General features: G+C 35.4%; 2 protein-coding genes and 2 pseudogenes across 2 annotated transcripts; 2 read left to right on the plus strand and 2 right to left on the minus strand.

Annotated features, from left to right (window-relative positions):
• The first annotated feature begins 5,527 nt into the window (after positions 1 to 5,527).
• On the plus strand, positions 5,528 to 10,253 carry LOC120136157 (annotated as a pseudogene).
• A 638-nt stretch (positions 10,254 to 10,891) lies between these two features.
• LOC120135966 (30S ribosomal protein S17, chloroplastic-like) lies at positions 10,892 to 11,558 on the minus strand. Its single transcript, XM_039152123.1, has one exon. The coding sequence runs from the start codon at positions 11,487 to 11,489 to the stop codon at positions 11,040 to 11,042; it is 450 nt and encodes a 149-aa protein (XP_039008054.1). The 5' UTR covers positions 11,490 to 11,558; the 3' UTR covers positions 10,892 to 11,039.
• A 690-nt stretch (positions 11,559 to 12,248) lies between these two features.
• Positions 12,249 to 13,192, plus strand: LOC120136067 (photosystem I reaction center subunit VI, chloroplastic-like). The gene is made up of 3 exons (XM_039152213.1): positions 12,249 to 12,428; positions 12,531 to 12,657; positions 12,927 to 13,192. The coding sequence occupies exons 1-3, from the start codon at positions 12,301 to 12,303 to the stop codon at positions 13,104 to 13,106; spliced, it is 435 nt and encodes a 144-aa protein (XP_039008144.1). The 5' UTR covers positions 12,249 to 12,300; the 3' UTR covers positions 13,107 to 13,192.
• Positions 13,193 to 17,370: 4,178 nt separating this feature from the next.
• On the minus strand, positions 17,371 to 19,043 carry LOC120135328 (annotated as a pseudogene).
• Positions 19,044 to 19,600: the final 557 nt, after the last annotated feature.

A 19,600-nucleotide genomic window follows, 5' to 3' on the forward strand; every position in this document is an offset into this window, starting at 1 on the left:
ATTTTGATTTTATTTTTAATTATATTCTCTAAAAAATATAATTAATTAATTATAGTTTATTAATGGTTAACCGATGGTTAACCATTTATTAAAATTCATTAACCGCAATCGTAACCGTTAATCGATATTTTTAATGGTTTGGTTAACCAAAATCATTTAATATGAACAGTTCGGTTAGTTAACCTATAAAATGTTACATCGATTAATAATTATAGTTAACGGTAACATATTAATTTTAACACCCCTAATTTAATTCATTAAAACATGACATGATATGTACGCATTAATTTTTTTTTGTATAATTCAAATTTTTTTATAAATTAAATTAAATTAAAATATATAATATTTATCAAGATGTACAGAAATATACTATATGTTTTGTTACCACGTGTTTTAAAAACATAAGTCATGTTAAATTATTTGAGAGAATACACGTTTAAAAATAGTATGAAGTAAGAAACCTTAGTAATTGAGGGACTTGTTAGTATCTCTTGAAATGTTGGGTTCGAGTATCGCTTAGGTAAGGATATAAACGTTTATTGTCAAAGGATTAAGAGTATTTTAACAAATATTATCTTGTATTTACCCTTAATTTGTTAAAGTAACTAAATAAATAATTATAAATAATTAAGTTATAGAGAGACTATATTTGTCCGTAACATATAGTAGGAGGACCTTTAATACAATTGAACCCAATGGAAATAACTTTAAAAATTAAGAAAAGAGGATATACACCTTAGTTCTTTCTTGTAAGATATCATGATCTTCTCCTTTTTGGAAGATGTCTAAGGGAAAAACAATCTAATATAAGGTTAAGGAAAGACGTAACCGAAAATGTTAATTTTGTTTTAATATTTCCGGTGGAGCGCTACCTAAAATTTTCATCTCGTCATGTAAAATTTTAATAATTTTAACGTTTTCGGTAAGTAACGAGATTAACATTTTAGACAGTGTTCTACCGGAAATGTTAAAACAATATTAATATTTCCGGTTGCGTCATTCCTTAAACTTATATTAGACGATGTTAATGATTAAGGCAAATATATACTCAATGTTGTGGGAAAACATTTCATTTTTTTAAATGTAGTAAATCATTGAAACCGAAAATTATGTAATGTTTACATACAAGATTATCTTATAAAATTGTTTAGTAATATAAGCATACTTTTAATTGATTTTCAATCTAATTTAGTTATCTTCTAAAGAAATTTGCTTATGAATATTAAACGAAATTCCCCATAGTAACTGTATTACTGAGTAACAAAGACAACAAAAGCTTTTGATTTTTTTTCAGTTTAAATATCAGTGAATTGATTTTCGAATATAAATTCAGTAAAAAAAACTTAAATGAAATACAGATCGTAATAAAATAATAACATTTTACGAGTAACGGCTATTTTGAAATTTTGAAGAAGTTTGGAGTCAAATTAAATGCATTTCACTTATTTCAGCTCTTTAAATTATATATATAAAGGCGCATAGAAATATAATAATAAATAAATTATGATAATTAAATAATATTGTTGTTGATGATAAGAACTCTACTAATAATAAAAGGGTATTTTTCTCGAAAAATCATCGGCGATCAGTATATTTATCGATCTAACATCGGTCAGATGATATTTCTCGATCTAACACCCGTAGCAGTAAAGCGCGCCCCCTGAACCGCGCTATATGTTGATTTGGCGCCATATGGAGTATAGCACGCCCCTGTACAACGCTATACGCTGTATGGGTTACACGTGGGGTATAGCGTGCCCCCTGCTCCGCGTTATACGCCACGTAGGGGTATAGCGCGGATCAAGGGGGCGCTATACGCCGAACCAAAATTATATTTAACGCGGTCTCTGGTCCGCGCTATATAATAATTACATATAACGCGGTGTAGGTACCGCGCCTTATATGTTTATAAATACACTCCTCCGGTTCTCACATCTCCTCGCATCTCTCATCTCTTATAAATTAATACAACAATTCCGTCAACGAGTAATAATTCTGACAATCTTCTCATATTTGATTTAGAAGTTCGTGCGATTGTTCGTTATAAAGTAATTTTGTTATAATTTTTTAATTATACTTATTGTTTATTATTATTATTTGAAAAATATTATACTAATTATTTTCAATTAATTTTTATGTTTGTAAAATTGAAAAGCGGGAGCATACGTCGAAATAGTTTTGCGGTGCAGGTAATAACATAAAATTATATTATTTAAATTATTTACGTTGATGTGTACAAAAAATTTTGTGTTATATTTTTGTTCATATATAATTTATTTAATCAGGTTTGTTTCAGTTATTTTTTTTACAGATATAATATTGCCGCACTTTTAAACTCAAAGAATGGCGTGACTTTCAGCTATTGTTTATTATGATGGTGAAATTCGAGAAGATGGAACCGGCGTTGTTTTCGTATCAAATGAGCGTGTTAAAATATCATTCAAGAGAAACATAACTATTGAGGAGCTGATAACGAAGATTTCGAGGAAGATTCATGTTGGAAATAGTAGAAGAATGTCATCGTTGCAGTACAGATTTCCAACATCATTGTTGCCATTAACTTATACAGCGTTCGAACTTTCGAACAATGAACAATGATGATGTTCAAATGATGGTTGAAGCTCAAAGTAATTATTCAGACGCCGCTATTGAGATGTATGCATATTTTGTTTAAGTGCGTGCTGTTCGGGGTCAATCTTTAAGCTCACACTATAGGCTGGCTGAACAAGTTGATCAAGTTGACAGCCCAACTACAGTAATGTGTAATGATTTTAATGCCATAATGGGGAGATATTCATGTGCAACTCCTTACGATATGTACCGAGGTGAGTCTAAGAACAATCCGTATGGAAAAACCACGTCTAGTTCAAGGGGAAGTCATTTATCTGCAAATTTCTTTGACCATATGGAGATGCCATCGACGCAACTATCTGTGCAGTTTCCATTTGACACGATGGCTTCAAGCTCCAGGGGGAGGCATTCGACTGCGAGCTTTTTCGATCTGAATGTCGATATACCTTCCAGTTCAAGGGGAATGCGTGCAAGTAGTAGGTTCTTGAACCTAAATGTGGAGAGCATGGAGGAACCATCATCTCCACCAGAAGAATCGCTTCGTGAGCCTGGTGCGGATGGTGCTGAGACTGGACTATTCATTCACCCAGAATCACCGCAATTCAACTCCGATGATGATGAAGTTCCAGGAAATGTGGCACAAACTGACCCTCCTGCACACATGTATGAAGCTTATTATGGTGCAATGTACGGGCCAGAATTTATGGATATGCCTCATCTCGGTGACTATGGATATTACTCATCAATAAATAATGGTGAGCTATCTTTAGGCATGGAGTTTTCAAGCAAAGAAGAAGGGATGATGGCTATCAAAAATTACAATATCCGTAATTCTGTTCAGTCCAGAGTCAACCGATCGACGACCGAAAAATATGTATGCTACTGTGCCCGACGCGAAAACGGATGTAATTGGATGGTTCGCGTATCGAAAATGAAGAGGAAAAACAACATATGAGAACTAACAGTATACAACGGTCCTCACACATGTTGTGCTGGAGGGGTCAATCAAGATCATCACAACTTGGATTAGGGGTATTTGAGAGAATTTGGTGTGATAAAAGTGATTGAGGATGGGGGTATTTATAGGGATGATTGGGGTGTGGAGCGGGTATTTAGGGGTATAGCGCGCCCCCTGCACCGCGCTATACCCCACATGTCAGATACCTAGGTATAGCGCGAATCAGGGGGCGCGCTATACTCACGTGGCGTCAAATCACCGTATATCGCAGATCAGGGGGCGTTATACCCACGTGGCGCCAAATCACCGTATAACGCGGTTCAGGAGACGCGCTTTATTACTACGGGTGTTAGATCAAAAAATATAATATGATCGATGTTAGATCGATAATTATACCGATCATCGATGATTTATCTAGAAAAACGTCTAATAAAAGAGTAACAGACAACTAACATAGCTCACAAACTTCACAAAACTATTCATAATCAATGACTGTACGGGTTTGACTTTGACTGGCTACTCATGACTCAGCTCAGCTCAGTTTTTTATACTGATATTGTGAAGGGATCCTTTTATAGTTATTTTATTAAATTTAAAATATTACTCAATTGGTCCATTCAATTTTTTTATTTTCATCAATAAAAACGTGAGGAGTATTATTGCATTTGTGACTGTAACTGCTTTTATTTTTTATTCATTAAACTTGAATTGGAAGGGAAAATAAAGTATATTAATTGAACTCGTAATTTTATATTGATGTGCGTATCAAATATCTAGACTTCATTAAAAGCTATCCCCTAATTGAGCGGAAGCCAGGATTTGATTTCTAGAGGCTTGCATAATATGCTAGCTTACTAAAGATTATTTTATATAACAAAAATAATGTTATATTGATTCTTATTTTAAATGCACAATTTGTCCAATTTTAGCTACATCTTTATTGAGATTAACCAAAAATTAATTAGATTGCATTTAGATTTCTAATTACGTTGAATGATTTGATAAAATCTCAAGTTAAATCGACCATTTTTAATATCTACTACAGTGAAATAAAATAATTGTAGCCAATTGTTTAAGCCAGCTGGAGCCAATAGCATTATATAAACTGAAAATACCGTTGGAGAGCCCAGTTCAAGCATTCAACAGCTTAAAGTTCGTTGGGTCTTTCACATTTGCATTTCTAACAGTCAACTCCTAGCAGCCTTTAATCAGTCGAGCTGAAGAATTCGACTCTACAAGGTAACTCAAAGTCAAGCTGAAGATTTCGACCCTACACTTCTGAAAAATTTAAAAAATTTACAATTATATCCTCCGTTTTTTTTCAAAATTCCCAACTAATACGATTTGACCTAATACATAAAACCAAATCATAATTTCAAAAAGAATATAACCTCAGTGACCAAAAATCTCAGATAATATACGATTTTGACCATTTTTTTTTGGATTTGTGAAAATGACCAACAAAATCGCAATGCGATCTCTAATTCGCATTGCGATCTCCACTATCGTAAATTCGCGTTTCATTTCGCGTTGCGATTTTCCATTTCGCGTTACGATAGTTGAAAATCGCGGTGCGATAGTCTACAGTTGTCGTTGCGATTTTCCAAATTCGTTGCGAAAATTCGTTATGATAGTTAAAAAAAGATTTTGTTTCTTAAGAATTTTTTCTAAAAATATAGTATTCGTTGCGAAAACGCGAAATGCAACACGAATTTGCGATAGTGGAGATCGCAATGCGAATTAGAGATCGTATTGCGATTTTGTTGATCATTTTCGCAAATCCAAAAAAAATTGGTCAAAATCGTATATTATCTAAGATTTTTGGTCACTGAGATTATTTTCTCATTCCAAAAACCCTTACTTTACTAACTGGGCCATATCTGATTCCTAGCAGCCTTTTTATCCTCTTCTTCTCCTTCAAAACCCAACCATGGCAGAAATACTCAATAATTATTTTTATCCTTCAAAACAAAACAATATATATATATATATATATAATGATGCGTGAGTTCATTTTTGTTTTATATCCTTAAAATCCATGAGACCCCACATTTAATTCCTCTCTCTCCCCTTCTCTCTGCACCTTAAATCAACCATTTCATCAGCTAAACCAAAATCTCATATTGCCATGGGCGTCGTCGACATGACTAACCCACCAACTAAAGATTTATTTGCTTCTCCCGCGCTCTCCCTTAGCCTTGTAAGTGATTTTAACTCCATTTTTTTCAATATCATGCATATATCTCATATAATGATGTTTCTGCTTTATGTCTGTGTTTTATAAAGGCCGGGATATTCCGGGATGCCGGTGCGACGGCGACAGAAGCTGCGAGTTTGGAGGTGGAGGAAGGAGATGAAGGAAGTGGCGGAGGCGGCGAAGGAGTAGTATCAGGTAATAAAAAGGATGACACAGTGGAAATCAGTAGTGAGAACTCGGGTCCTGGAAGATCAAGATCCGAAGATGACTTGTTAGATCACAACGATGACGACGCTGATAAAACCCAAAAGAAGAAGAGAAAGAAGTATCACCGTCACACAGCGGACCAAATCAGAGAAATGGAAGCGTAAATCTCCCATTTCATTTCTCTATTTCCCTTTTTTATGCAATTTACGTCTCAACAACTTGAATGCAATGATATTTCGTGAATTTGAAATATAGCTTGCAATCGATATTAAGTTACTCTGGGTAATTTCAATTCGAAGTTCGTCAAACAGTTTTAATTACAGTAAATTTTGTATATATGCCAAACTCTCATATAAGTACATACACTTGCATGCATGGAGCAGTTATTTGGGAAATATTTTTAATACTGAAAAAAGTTAGTGACATGCTCACAGAAGAAAACAAGATTATAACGTTAAAGATGACCCAAAATTTTATGGTGACTTTAGTTACCTTTTCTACCTTTGTTTTTACTTGAAAGACATGCTCCAAAAACCTTTTTCATGGCTGAAATAATGTTTCTCTTGTTCTCTAACTGCTTGACATTAATTGCTATCCATGTATGATCAACGCTTATGATGGGATTTGTTGTTTTTCTGTCTTTAACAAATTAAAGAAAATGTCGTTGCTTTGTATGAAGATGATATACGTATAGTAAACCTTTTCAGGCTGTTTAAGGAATCACCCCATCCAGATGAGAAGCAAAGGCAGCAATTGAGTAAACAATTAGGCCTTGATCCAAGGCAAGTCAAGTTCTGGTTTCAAAATCGTCGAACACAAATTAAAGTAATCCCAGTTATTCTCTTTTCAAGTTTTCATTTCTTAACTTCGGTTAAAATCAGAGTATTTGCATTTTGTTAATCATCTTTGCTGGTGTTAATGGAGTAGCCAATTTGCAGGCTATACAAGAGCGCCATGAGAATTCATTGTTGAAGCAAGAGATGGAGAAGCTCAGGGAGGAAAACAAAGCCATGAGGAAGACTATAAACAAAGCTTGTTGCATCAACTGTGGCATGGCTACCACTGCCAAAGACGGTTCCATTACAGCTGAAGAGAATGCTAAACTCAAAGCCGAGGTTTAGAGACCTATCGATAAAAAATTCTCTATTTGTATTCTCCCTTGAAAAATCTTTATTTCATGTTTACATAAATTCAATTTCAAAACATTTGCAGGTAGAAAAACTAAGAAGAGTAATAGGAAAATACCCTTTAGGTGCATCAATGACTGGTTCATGTTCAGCTGAAAATGACCAAGAAAACAGGAGCTCATTGGATTTTTACACTGGGATTTTCGGGCTCGAGAAGTCGAGAATCATGGAGATTGTAAACCAAGCCATGAAAGAGTTGCAGAAGATGGCTACCGCAGGTGAACCGCTGTGGGTTCGAAGCGTTGAGACGGGACGGGAGATACTTAACTACGATGAGTATGTCAAAGTGTTCTCCGTTGAAAATTCAAGCAATGAGAGGCCAAAAAGATCAATTGAGGCCTCTCGAGAGACTGTAGTTGTTTTTGTTGATCTCCCAAGGCTGGTTCAAAGCTTCACGGATGCCGTAAGAAATAAATATTCAGGTGTAGAAGCCATTTCCATAGTTGACAGTAATTTTGATTTTTTGTTTTATTTCTGTTTGTGTCAATAGAATCAATGGAAGGATATGTTCCCATGCATAATCTCTAAGGCGGCTACTGTTGATGTGATTTGCCATGGTGAAGCTCCAAATAAAAATGGTGCTGTACAGTAGGTAAGTTGCCTTTGTCTGTCCGCAGTTCATGTGTTAGTGCCCCTTTTGTGTATTATTTTATATATTTTTAGGGCAATCTTACGAAGTGCTTGTCAAGGTAACGTGGAGTGGACTAGCTGTTATTTAACATTGAAATCTCAACCTTCCTAAAATTGGGCAATAATCTTTTTGTTTAATGCATATAACAAACAATGAGCAGAAAATATAATGTCTATTGAAAAAATAGTGTATATTTTAATATTGTTGTTCAATAAAAATATTCATGCATAATGTTTATCACTTTATTAAATAATAATATTTTATTTATTATATTAAGTAAACAAAACTATAGAGAAGAGATGATTCCTCAAGGTAAGCTATCTTGACATAAACGTTTTCCTTCTTCTTTTTAGCCTCATGGTTCACGTGAGAAGTCTAAGCCTTTCTTTTCTTTTTTATCTCTAACCTAATAAACTCAGCGGAAGGTCAAAGCCATTTTACACCGACCCTTCCCGTAATTAGCTATTTGTCTCGGTAATTAGATAGTCCAAAAAAATAATGATAATTTTTTCATTTGCTTAATTTTGAATTCTGAATTTAATTCAATTTATTAATAGAATTATTATGCTTAAAGATTATAATTAAAAATTTTGAAATTCAAATTAAACTGGAATCTTCTTTGTAAACAAAAGCCATAATTTCTTAATTAAGTTTTAGACCTTGTATTAATAGTTTGGTACTCTGAATTAAGCAGACGTTCGCTGAGCAGCAAATGCTATCACCCTTAGTACCTACCAGAGAAGTTTACTTTGTCCGGTTTTGCAAGCAACTGAGTGCTGAAGAATGGGCAGTGGTCGATGTTTCTATTGACAAAGTTGAAGAAAATATCGATGCGTCCTTAGTAAAATGCAGAAAGCGTCGATCAGGTTGCATCATCCAAGATAAATCCAATGGCCGTTGCAAGGTCTGTGCATATATATATATATATTAGGGGAAATTGACGGTTTGCCATAAAGTTTAGAACCTTATGTTTTGTTAAAACCATATGAATCTTTGATAACAAGCTTAAGAACATCATTTTTATTAAATTTCAGGTGATTTGGGTGGAACACCTTGAGTGCCAGAAAAGTACTGTTCATACATTGCACCGTACCATTTTTAGCAGTGGCTTGGCCTTTGGTGCGAGGCATTGGATGGCAACATTGCAACATCAGTGTGAAAGGTTCGTTTTCTTCATGGCAACCAATGTTCCTACTAAGGATTCAACTGGTAAGCTTAAATTTTGTCCATTTTGTTAAACAATATGCATGTTTTTTTTTTGGTGAGCAAAGAAAATTTTCTGACTAATGCTTGTTATTAAAATTTTAGGTGTTGCGACACTGGCCGGGAGGAAGAGCATTTTGAAGTTGGCCCAGAGAATGACATGGAGCTTCTGTCATGCAATTGGAGCATCGAGTTATCGTAACAGGAATAAAGTCACCAGCAAAACCGGAAAAGACATTAGAGTTTCTTCCAGGAATAACTTAAATGACCCTGGTGAACCTCTCGGGGTCATCGTCTGTGCTGTTTCTTCCGTTTGGTTGCCTGTCTCTCTGACTATTTTATTTGATTTATTGAGAGATGAATCTCGTCGCAATGAGGTACTTATATCAATTAGAATATAAAAAAGGTACTGTTGTGAATACTCATTTAACAATGTTTCCTCTGCAAATTTAGTGGGACATCATGTCAACCGGAGGTCCAATGCAGTCCCTCGCAAACTTGGCCAAAGGGAAAGATCGTGGCAATGCAGTAACAATCAAGTATGTTCTTTAGGCACTGTTTTCCCCCTATGAGTCATATATAGCATTCTAAGTTGCATCATATTTTCTTTTCAGACAATGAAGTCAAAAGAGAACAGCATGTTGGTTCTCCAAGATAGCTGCACAAATGCTTTTGAATCCATGGTGGTCTTTGCTCCTGTGGACATAACTGGTATACAGTTGGTGATCACAGGATGCAACTCCAGCAACATGGCCATACTACCTTCAGGGTTCTCCATTCTTCCTGATGGGCTCGAGTCAAGGCCATTAGTGATCACTTCTAGGCACAAGAAGAGCAATGATACTGAAGGAGGATCCTTGCTTACAATAGCTTTTCAAATCCTAACAAACAGCTCCCCAACTGCTAAATTAAACATGGAATCTGTGGAATCTGTCAACACAATAATATCTTGCTCATTGCGTAATATTAAGACAAGCATGCAATGTGAAGATGGCTGATCAAACTACCCTTGGTTAGGTAGATATTAACTGTAAAATTCATAGTTTTTTTGTTCTCTTTTCACCCCCCACAACTTAAGAGGTTTAAGCAGATAACCTATTTTTGTTATGTGGGTTTGTTTCTGTTCCTTCTTTGGTTAAGCACAGATGGTTCGGGCTTCAGGCATATTTATGGAGGGGCAAGTGGATTGACAGAGTTGGATTTCAAAATCATTTTAAATCTAAGAGAGTGGAACATTCCTTATGTATATAATTACTATTCATTTATGCAATATTGTGGTTTTCTTTATTGCTTTACCAACTTCTTAGCCCTGAAATGTGTTGAATTATCCACTGGTTTTACATGGAATTTAGGGCTTTACACTGCTAAAATTGTCCAACCAAAGAACATCTCACAGATTGCCAAAGACGATACAGGTACAAAGCAATACGCATTACTTAGAACTCAATGCCAACCAACAAAAACTATGACCTTTAAACCATCATGGAGATGCTTACAGTAGGGTTTATTAGGTCTACATTTTTTGTATGATCAATCAGAAAGTTAGTCACTTTCAGTCTTCATCACCGATATGAGATAGCATTGTTGGACAAGTCGGGTCGGGATGGTTTCGGGAAAACAGTAACCCTCGAATATCCCCTCTCCTATTAATAAATTGTCAATCGTGAAATGTCTTTGCATTGCTGCTTAAGTTCTCAGACCAAAACAAGAACAGAACAACTCCGTTGCAGCTTAGCTTGATGATCATTGCGATCCAAGTAAACCAATCCTAAGATAATTCATCCTTAAAGCAACACACATTATAGTACTACCATAATTTATGTCCTTCACAATTTAATCACTTCCTTCAAGAGTCTCAATCCAGGTTTTTTATCACTAAAACATCAACTTATTGACTAATTACGAAAAGAAACCCAATTCAAATAAACCAATCAAGATTAAAGCAGAGAACAGAGGTCATGAAAAACTCAAAAAACAAGCCACATCCTTGAAAAACAACAATTATTACATTAAAAAAGCAGTTTTTGAAACAGTGAAAACACTTGTAAAAGAGTACAAGTTTACCCAACACAAAAGGCCTTAATACTAAGCTTGCTGCTCTTGAGGCTGTTGAGATTCCAATGGAATCCCAAGCTCCACCTTCTCCTCCTTCCCAATCCTACTTGGTACAGGCACCGCAATGAAAGTCTTGGTCTTGCTAATCGGCCTGCTCTTTTCAAGCTGCACATAGTCACCAACTTTGAATTGGTTATCTGGGTCATGAGCCTGGAACTTCTTCTTCTTCCTAACACGCCTCTTGTATTTTGGATGAGGGGCTAAACGCACCACTTCCACTGACACTGTCTTATCGTTTGTAGCACAAACCACCCTACCTTGCAAGGATTTCATTGCCCTGATCGGGGGCAGAAAAGCCGGGGTTTTGAGGGGTTTCTGAGAGAGAGTAGAATCGGGTTTTGAGACATGAGAGAGGGAAGTTGAGCCATGGAGAAATGGGGATGAAAGCTTGAGAGATCGGAGAGAAGAAGTTATCCACATTATGGGGTGTAGTCTTCGGAGCTGGAGAAGAAGCAGCAGATAAGGACTTGCGACTTCTTTTATTCTTATGTGTTATGGATCAGACATATGGATTGGGTTTAAGAGTTTAAATTTTCATGGATCTGCTAATGGCTTACTTAATGGCACTCCTAAGCCTGGTCCAGTTATAGGTTGATTCCATAATAAAAAATATTTTATTTTATTTTATATAATGCTTGAATTTTGATCTTCGATTCATTATTATGCTTGTATAAAATATTATTTTTAAATATTTTTTTGTTAAATCACCATATTGATTATCCAAATAAATTTATTAGCTAAAATTATGAATGTTCATCAATGGATACTACTAAGTGCTAGTGGGTGATGAGAATTTGCTAGAGATATTAAGAATGATTATAAGTTTTAATTGAATTAATAATATTATTTAATGGAGTAACTAGAAAATAAAATAAAATAAAAAATCTTATAACATAAATATAGAAATATTCAATTGAATATTATGGAAATATAAATTTTCTAAAATAGAATGAATATAACAGGGCTTATCAATCTAATTAATTATTAGATTTTTGAGGCGATGAACATGGCCCAGTAGTTTTTTTTTTGAAGATCATAAAACGGATAGGCTTATCTAAATTTGATCCACGTGTCACGATCTAAATGGAACTTCATATCTCTATAGGAAAAGACGATTTACCACGTGTCCAGTTGAGATCAACTGCAAAGATAAAAAACCCGAACAGCCCACTACCAACTGAACTCAATCTGCATGAAAGAAAAGAGTTAGGAAGAAGAAAAAACAAAGGCAATGGCTTCTCTTGCAACCTTAGCTGCAGTTCAACCAACGACCGTCAATGGCCTTCGTGGCAGCTCTCTCAATGGAACCAAGCTCTTGGTCAAGCCAGCTCGCCAGAGTTTCAAACCCAAAAACTACAGGTGCCACCAACCTTAATTTCTTACCTGCAAATCAATACTGTTTAATTTCAACATATTTAAATAGATTAAAAAAAACATGTCTTTATTTTTCTTATGTAATAGGGCCGGTTCTGTGGTAGCAAAGTATGGTGATAAGAGTGTGTACTTTGATTTGGAGGATATTGGCAACACAACTGGGCAATGGGACTTGTACGGGTCTGATGCACCTTCACCCTACAACCCACTCCAGGTTTCACCTTTGGCCCTCATTTGGTATTTGAGAGAGTACTTTTACATAGGCCATTCTGTAAAATTTGGTTTTTTTCTTGCTATTAGTTTGTTGATATGTTAATTTCCTTAGTTTTTTTTTTTTGGTGAGAGAAACACGGAATATTGAAGGCAATGGTTAGGACAGTTAGGTTTGCAACTGACTTATGATGTTGAATGAAATCTGATGTCGCCAGGTAACTTTTGTTTGCATTAACTAACAGAAGTATGCACGAATGTTTGGAATTGCAGAGCAAGTTCTTTGAGACATTTGCAGCTCCATTTACCAAGAGAGGATTGTTGCTCAAGTTCCTCATCTTGGGAGGCGGCACCCTCGGTCTTTACCTCAGCGCCACTGCTTCCGATGACCTTCTACCGATCAAGAAAGGTCCACAACTTCCACCAAAGCCCGGGCCCCGTGGCAAGATCTAATTTACTGTAACTTTTTTAAAGCTTTTCATTGTATGTACCTTGTTTTAGTTTTTAAACATGTAATCCTAAAATGCAACTTTCATTATCGATCCAATGACATTTGTTTCACGCTTAACTGGTGCATTGCTTTCCGTTTTGAAATCTCTGCTCTTTGGCATCGACCCTTTCCCTTTCTGATTACAAGTAAGAACTGCTGCTTAATAACTAATAGTCTAATAATCTGTCCATTGCCATTGCAATTAACAAATGCCTAATTCTCTGGACAATTTGTTTATTTTGTAAGTTGATTTCTTGTAATATATCAGAAAGCAGATCTACTATGTGAGTGGTACACTGTTTAAAAATCTGGGAAATGTTGCCAAAATTTACAATTTCACAAACATATAGAATAAATAACCATTAAGAAACGTGAATTCTTTCAATGAATATGAAACGAGAAACCATTTTCCTGATTTCTAAAGGTATTAATATATGGAATGACTTTAAAGTCCATGGTTTTAGTTTACTTCCCTATTTACAAAGGGAAGTTATAGAAATACAGAAGTATAATTTTTCGTTTTGGATTACTTTTGAAAACGTGATAAATTTTTCTAATGCTTTATTTTTAGTACTTAAGAATAGAACTCAAGTATATCTAGAATAGTCATCTACCAATACAAATGCATATTGTTTTCTACCCAAGCTAATAGTTCTAGATGGCCCAAAAAGATCTAAATTGATCAATTGTAATACTCTACTAGTGGATACGTCATTAATGGATTTAAAAGAAATTCGCTTTTGTTTTCCTTTAGCACAAGCATCACAGATTTTTATCATTATTAAATTTTAGTTTAGGCAACCCTCAAACTAAATCTCCTTGAATTAGTCGTTACAAAACACTCATACTAGCATGTCCTAGTCTCCTATGCCATAACCAATTATCATGCTCATCCTTAGCAACTAGGCATAAATTAGTCATATCTATGGAATCTAAATGCACCATATAAATGTTTCCTATTCTATGACCAACAAGCATAATCCGATTAGATGCAATGTCAATGACTTTACAACCATTAGTTTCAAACATGACATTGAATCCCTTATCACATAATTGACTAATACTCAGAAGATTATGCTTTAATACATTCACATATAAAATATTTTTAATTTGTATGGAAGATGTATTATCTATTGTACCTATACCTTCAATGTGACATTTTGAATTATAACCAAAATTCACTTCTCCTCCATTTTTGGCGTTAAGCTCTATGAACCGGCTTTTGTCTCCGGTCATGTGTCTTGAGCATCCACTATCAAGGTACCATGAGTTTGAATTTGTTTCTCGTGCCTTGTAGCAATACTCCTTTTCCTACAAACATATATTAATTTTTTATTTTTGGTACCCAAATTCTTTTGGGTCCATATTCATTAGTTTCCAAAATTCTAGTCCCCTTAGGTATTCATTTGTGCAGGATATCCTTATCTTTAGTAGTAATGAGTCCTTTAGGAACCCATATACTTCTAACGATTTTTCCATTAGAGGTTCTTCGGGAACCTCTATGATTGTAGTTTTTAAAACTTTTTCTAACAAAGTTGGATTTTGAATTTTCTCCATTTTCAAAACGTTTTGTTCCAACTTTATCAAAAGAAGCTTTAAGATCATCAATTTTCTTTTGATGATCATCATTGACCTTTGAAAGTAAATTTTGCAAATCCGAATTTTTCTTTTCAAACTCTTCTAGTTTGATTTGCAAATCACTGATTTTACTTCCAAGATCATTGTTGCTCTTAGATATGAGATTCTTTTCATTTTTCAATTTCGAAATATCATTTTTATATTTTAAAAATAATTTCTCATAATCCGAAGCCAACTCGATATATTCCTCTAATAACTCATCATAAGATAAATCACCTAAATTAAATGAGTTAGAGGTTACCTTAGAATCTTCCCCGAATGCCATCAAGCACAAGTTTGCTACTTTTTGTTCCTCATCATCGGAACCTTCTTCATCGCTCCATGTAGCCACATGAGACTTGTGCTTATTCTTTGATTGACTCTTTCTCTTCAATTGTGGGCAATCATATTTGACATGCCCCGGTTTTTTGCATTCATAGCAAATGATTGGGTCCTTCTCTTTTGGTTCATTTTTGAAGCCTTCATTTCGTTTGAATTTTCTTCCTCGGTTAGGCCTCATCATTTTTCTGAACCGTTTGGCAAACAATGCATTTTCCTCGTCATTGTCATCTTCATCTGAGTCACTCTCATATTTTGTTGATTTGAGAGCAACTCCCACGTTCTTCTTCTTCTTCTCCGTTTCCTTCTTTGGCTCGTCTCTTTTCTCAAGATCTTCCTCTTCTTTAAGCATCATTTCATGCGTGAGTAGAGAGTCAATAAGTTCATCGAGGGTCAAGGATTTCAAGTTCTTAGCCTAGATGATCGCCGTTTTCTTTGATTGCCAAGCTTTTGGAAGAGAGTAAACTAACTTCCTTACAAGCTTGACATTTGGAATGATTTCTCCATATGATTTGAGACTATTGACAATCGTGGAGAATTTATCCGTCATAGCTTTGACATCTTCATCCGGTTTCATCCTGAAATTTTCATAGCTATGAGTTAGAACACTAATTTTAGATTCTTTTACCTCGTTTGTTCCTTCATGAGTGACTTGTAGTTTTTTCCATATCTCATTGGCGGTTGGGCAAGATGAAGCTCTCACGTATTCATCTGGTCCAAGAGCACAAAAGATAATATGAATAGCTTTGGAGTTGAGCTGGAACATTCTTGTCTCTCCTTCACTCCACAACCTCGGGTGAGTGGAGGGTTTGATGTATCCATCTTCTATGATATTTCATGCTCCATGTCACTTGCTTGAATGAAATACATCATCATATTCTTCCAATAAGCATAATTAGCTCCATTGAAGAAAGGAGGCTTGTTAACGGGCAATGAATCGAGATTGAAGTTGGAGTTTGAAGTGTCGGTCATTGATGACTTTGAAAATCGATGTAACTCTTCTCGAATAGACTCAAGAAGCGATTAAACCTTCAAATGAGTGAGGCTCTGATACCAATTATTGAGTTAATCGATCGACGAAATCAACCAAGAGGGTGATGAATTGACAATTAAAATTTTGGTGGAAGCTTTTGCAGAAAATTGAAAGTAATTGCACAGTGATTTAGAGTGGTTCGACTTTCTCAACCAAAGTCTACGTCCACTACCTTAGTTATCCACACTAAGGATTTTTCAACAAATTCACTAATTTGTTCTTTCTTTTGAGGACAAAGAGTAACCTTACAACTCCCTCAAGAATTATACCCCAATTCTTGAGCACACTCTTTTTCAAAGAGAAATACATAAATTTGCAAACTTACAAGGAAAACCTCACAAGGCAAACCTCACAAGGCAATATGTTTGCACAATTCTAGAACAAGATAAGAACACTCAAAGATGATTACAAATAAGCACAAATTGTGTTCTTGAAATCAAAATTAATATTGAAAGGAAAATTGGTTTGAATTGCACAAACTTGATGTTTGATGCTTTCTCTCTTATTTCTCAATGATTTCTTGTTTCTTGTTGTTTCTTGTTATTGATCAATGGCTTCTAAGCTTGTTTAAATACTCCTTCAATTGATTCTGAATGTTGGGGATGATTAGTGGAGTCAATAGAGCCGTTTAAGTGTGAAAACAATTAATAAAATCAGTTGGGAGCATCTGTGCATCGATGCATATACAAGGTGCATCGGTGCATCAAGTGTAAAATTCAAATATTTTGACCGTTGGACCCTTAGTGCATCGGATAAAATGCATTCGATGTTTTAAAATAGCCCGAGTGCATCAATGCATGGCTTGTGCATCGATGCATCAAATGCATTCGATGTTTTCATAAAACCATGAGTGCATCGATGCATGGTATGTGCATCGATGCACAAAATGCATTCGATGTTCAATTAATTCATTGGTGCATCGATGCATGAATTGGTGCATCGGTGCAGCCTTTTGAAAAATTGGTTTTAGGCTTGATTTTGGTTCAAAATACTTTGTGAAAATTGTTTCAAAAATATATTAAGTATAAAACATAATTTTACACATTTAGTAAGGTTTGAAATTGATCTTGAAAGACTTGGAGTAATAATTTGATATTCGATTAATTGAATCGAATATACTTATAAAAATCTTTTGTAAAATCTTAAAATTCATTTATACTTAATTTGTTATATTGAAACATCAAAATGTTTTCAACACACTTAAATGAAGAGGGTCATTCCGACATGTAATAAAGTTTCTATCTATCTGCAGTTCTGCACAAATGACTTACCCAGTTGTTTTGGATCTTGCTGATGTCTAGTGAAGATTGAGGCAATCCTGGGAACCAATGTTTGATGATGAGCAGGATGGTCTCGGCCCTCTCCTCGAATTGTTCTCTCTTCTCAAAGCTAACAGCAGAACCCCAAGCTGATTTCCCATCCTTTTTGGGTCATCTTCCTCTTCCATATGACTATAGATGCCTCAAGTCTATTCTTGAGGTCTAAAATCTTGTGCTCGGATGATAAGTCCATAGAGGAGAAAAATTGATCAGGATCAAAGAATTCAACCGTGATGCTCGTATAAACCGCATCATCTAGACTAGCTCTCCCATTCTAACAAAACATCAATAAAGTGCGATGGTGAAGGGATTATGGAAGCATATTTTGATGCAACTATGTACTAGAAATTTCAAGCTTTAACTTTGGGAGGGCTTCAATGTAGTTTTCAGGGACCTCCATCTCGGAGAGAACTTGAGCATTTATGACATTGCTGCTTTAAGCACTTGAGTCACATATTCCTTTTGGCGCTGCAGATTTTTTCTGCACGTATCTGATAGTCCATCTGGGCGAACTTTAACAGTAGGCAGCCACCATTTATTTTTTTCTTGTTTTTGCCTGAGTCTGGATAATCTTTTGACAAATAATAGAATTCATTTTGATCCTTGAAGTTATCTAGACTTTCCTGACCAATGTTATCATTAAATCAGGTACTAGCCTGCTGCTAAATTAGTCACAGAGAAATCCATAGCTCAAATTAGCTAAAAAAAAACATATATAACCGTATCTATCCTTTCAATCAGCATCGTGTCAAGTTTTAGCAGGGCCGGAATGTTCACATGGAGATCTATTCGTTGCTTTGTGACCATTATCTGCAAAAATAAGGAGCGAAAATAAAATGCATGCATATTGAATATGTATATAGATATATCGCCTTGTAATTGCTTCGATGCAGGTAAAGGAAGAGAGCGAGAGATCAGATACCTCCATGTTTGTTCCATCCTTGCTCTTCTGTTGAGATGGAACAAGTTCAACAACGTGATCAGCTACAGAAAATAGCCAATCTATTTCCTTTCTCCTCCTAGCTTTCCTGTCGGGTTTCATCGGCTCTAAGCGCGACTGTTTGCCAAACACGGAAGCTGAAAGCCATTTGGAACCGAAAATCGGATAAATTGATTCTCCATTAAGTTATCATATAGGAGAGACTGGAAGAGGAAATACCAGCAAGGTTCGTAATGGTGTTTGACAGTGCTAAAGCTGATGAAACTCCCTTTCCTCCACCAGACATATCCTCACCCAAGAGTAATTTTGCAAACTTTTCCTTCATCTGCTCCATATCTGAATTAAAAATATTGCACATGGAACTTAGAGATACATATGTCACCCACTTGTACCGTAAACAAACATTATATATATGAAACTTGCCAGTTAATAACTGTTTTTCTCTGATTTGGAATGCAGCAATTACATCTTCCATTGTAATATTCATCTTGGGACACTTTTCGCTTGACGGTTTAGATCCCTCATTGGAAACTGTCTCGTCACCTTTACACTCACTGTTAATGCTTAAACTCTTGGCATGTTTTGCTTTGTTCTCATTTGCAGCCCTTAAACCAATAAAATGAGACCAAAGATTGTCTTGTTCTCTAACCATGTTCAATGGTTTTCTGTTCTGAGATTCAACAAGAACTTGAGGCCAATGAGTCGAACAAACAAAAAAGAAAGGCACAGAACAAGTAACAAAAGTGGGAGAAAACAAGGAAAGAACTAAGAGTCCCCTCTTCGAAATGATTTTAGGGACAAAGTATGTTCCTTGGGGAATTTACAAGTGTGGGATGTGATTGTTTCGTTGGTTTTTTCCATTTATGAACAATGGATTGAACTTGGGGCGTATGTGTTTGAGACCCAGTGGGGGTGTTGAGAACAGATCTAGATTATTCTATATATGTTGAAGGTTAGAGTTTGGTTTGATTTATGTAAGGTGAATGAATTGGATGGTTCATTTTCAATTTCAAAGTCAAAAGCCTGCAAAAACGAGGAAGGATACAACAGAACGCAAGCAAGCGTTCACGTATGCATAGACTCTCACTATACTCTAACATTAGAACAATCCCCACCAGGACCACATGGATGGTTTTCATGGGCTGAAACTTAATGACACTTACGTACCATATGTCAGTAATTTTTAGGGTAAATAAAGGGAGAAAAAAA

The sequence above is a fragment of the Hibiscus syriacus genome, unplaced genomic scaffold, assembly GCF_006381635.1.
Source record: "Hibiscus syriacus cultivar Baekdansim isolate YM2019G1 unplaced genomic scaffold, ASM638163v2 tig00000145_pilon, whole genome shotgun sequence".
NCBI lineage: Eukaryota > Viridiplantae > Streptophyta > Magnoliopsida > Malvales > Malvaceae > Hibiscus > Hibiscus syriacus.

Coding starts and splice junctions, on each gene's coding strand:
- LOC120136067 (XM_039152213.1), top strand. CDS start 12,301: ATGGCTTCTCTTGCAACCTTAGCTGCAGTTCAACCAACGACCGTCAAT. Junction 12,429..12,530: donor TTCAAACCCAAAAACTACAG/GTGCCACCAACC, acceptor CTTATGTAATAG/GGCCGGTTCTGTGGTAGCAA. Junction 12,658..12,926: donor CACCCTACAACCCACTCCAG/GTTTCACCTTTG, acceptor TTGGAATTGCAG/AGCAAGTTCTTTGAGACATT.
- LOC120135966 (XM_039152123.1), bottom strand. CDS start 11,489: ATGTGGATAACTTCTTCTCTCCGATCTCTCAAGCTTTCATCCCCATTT.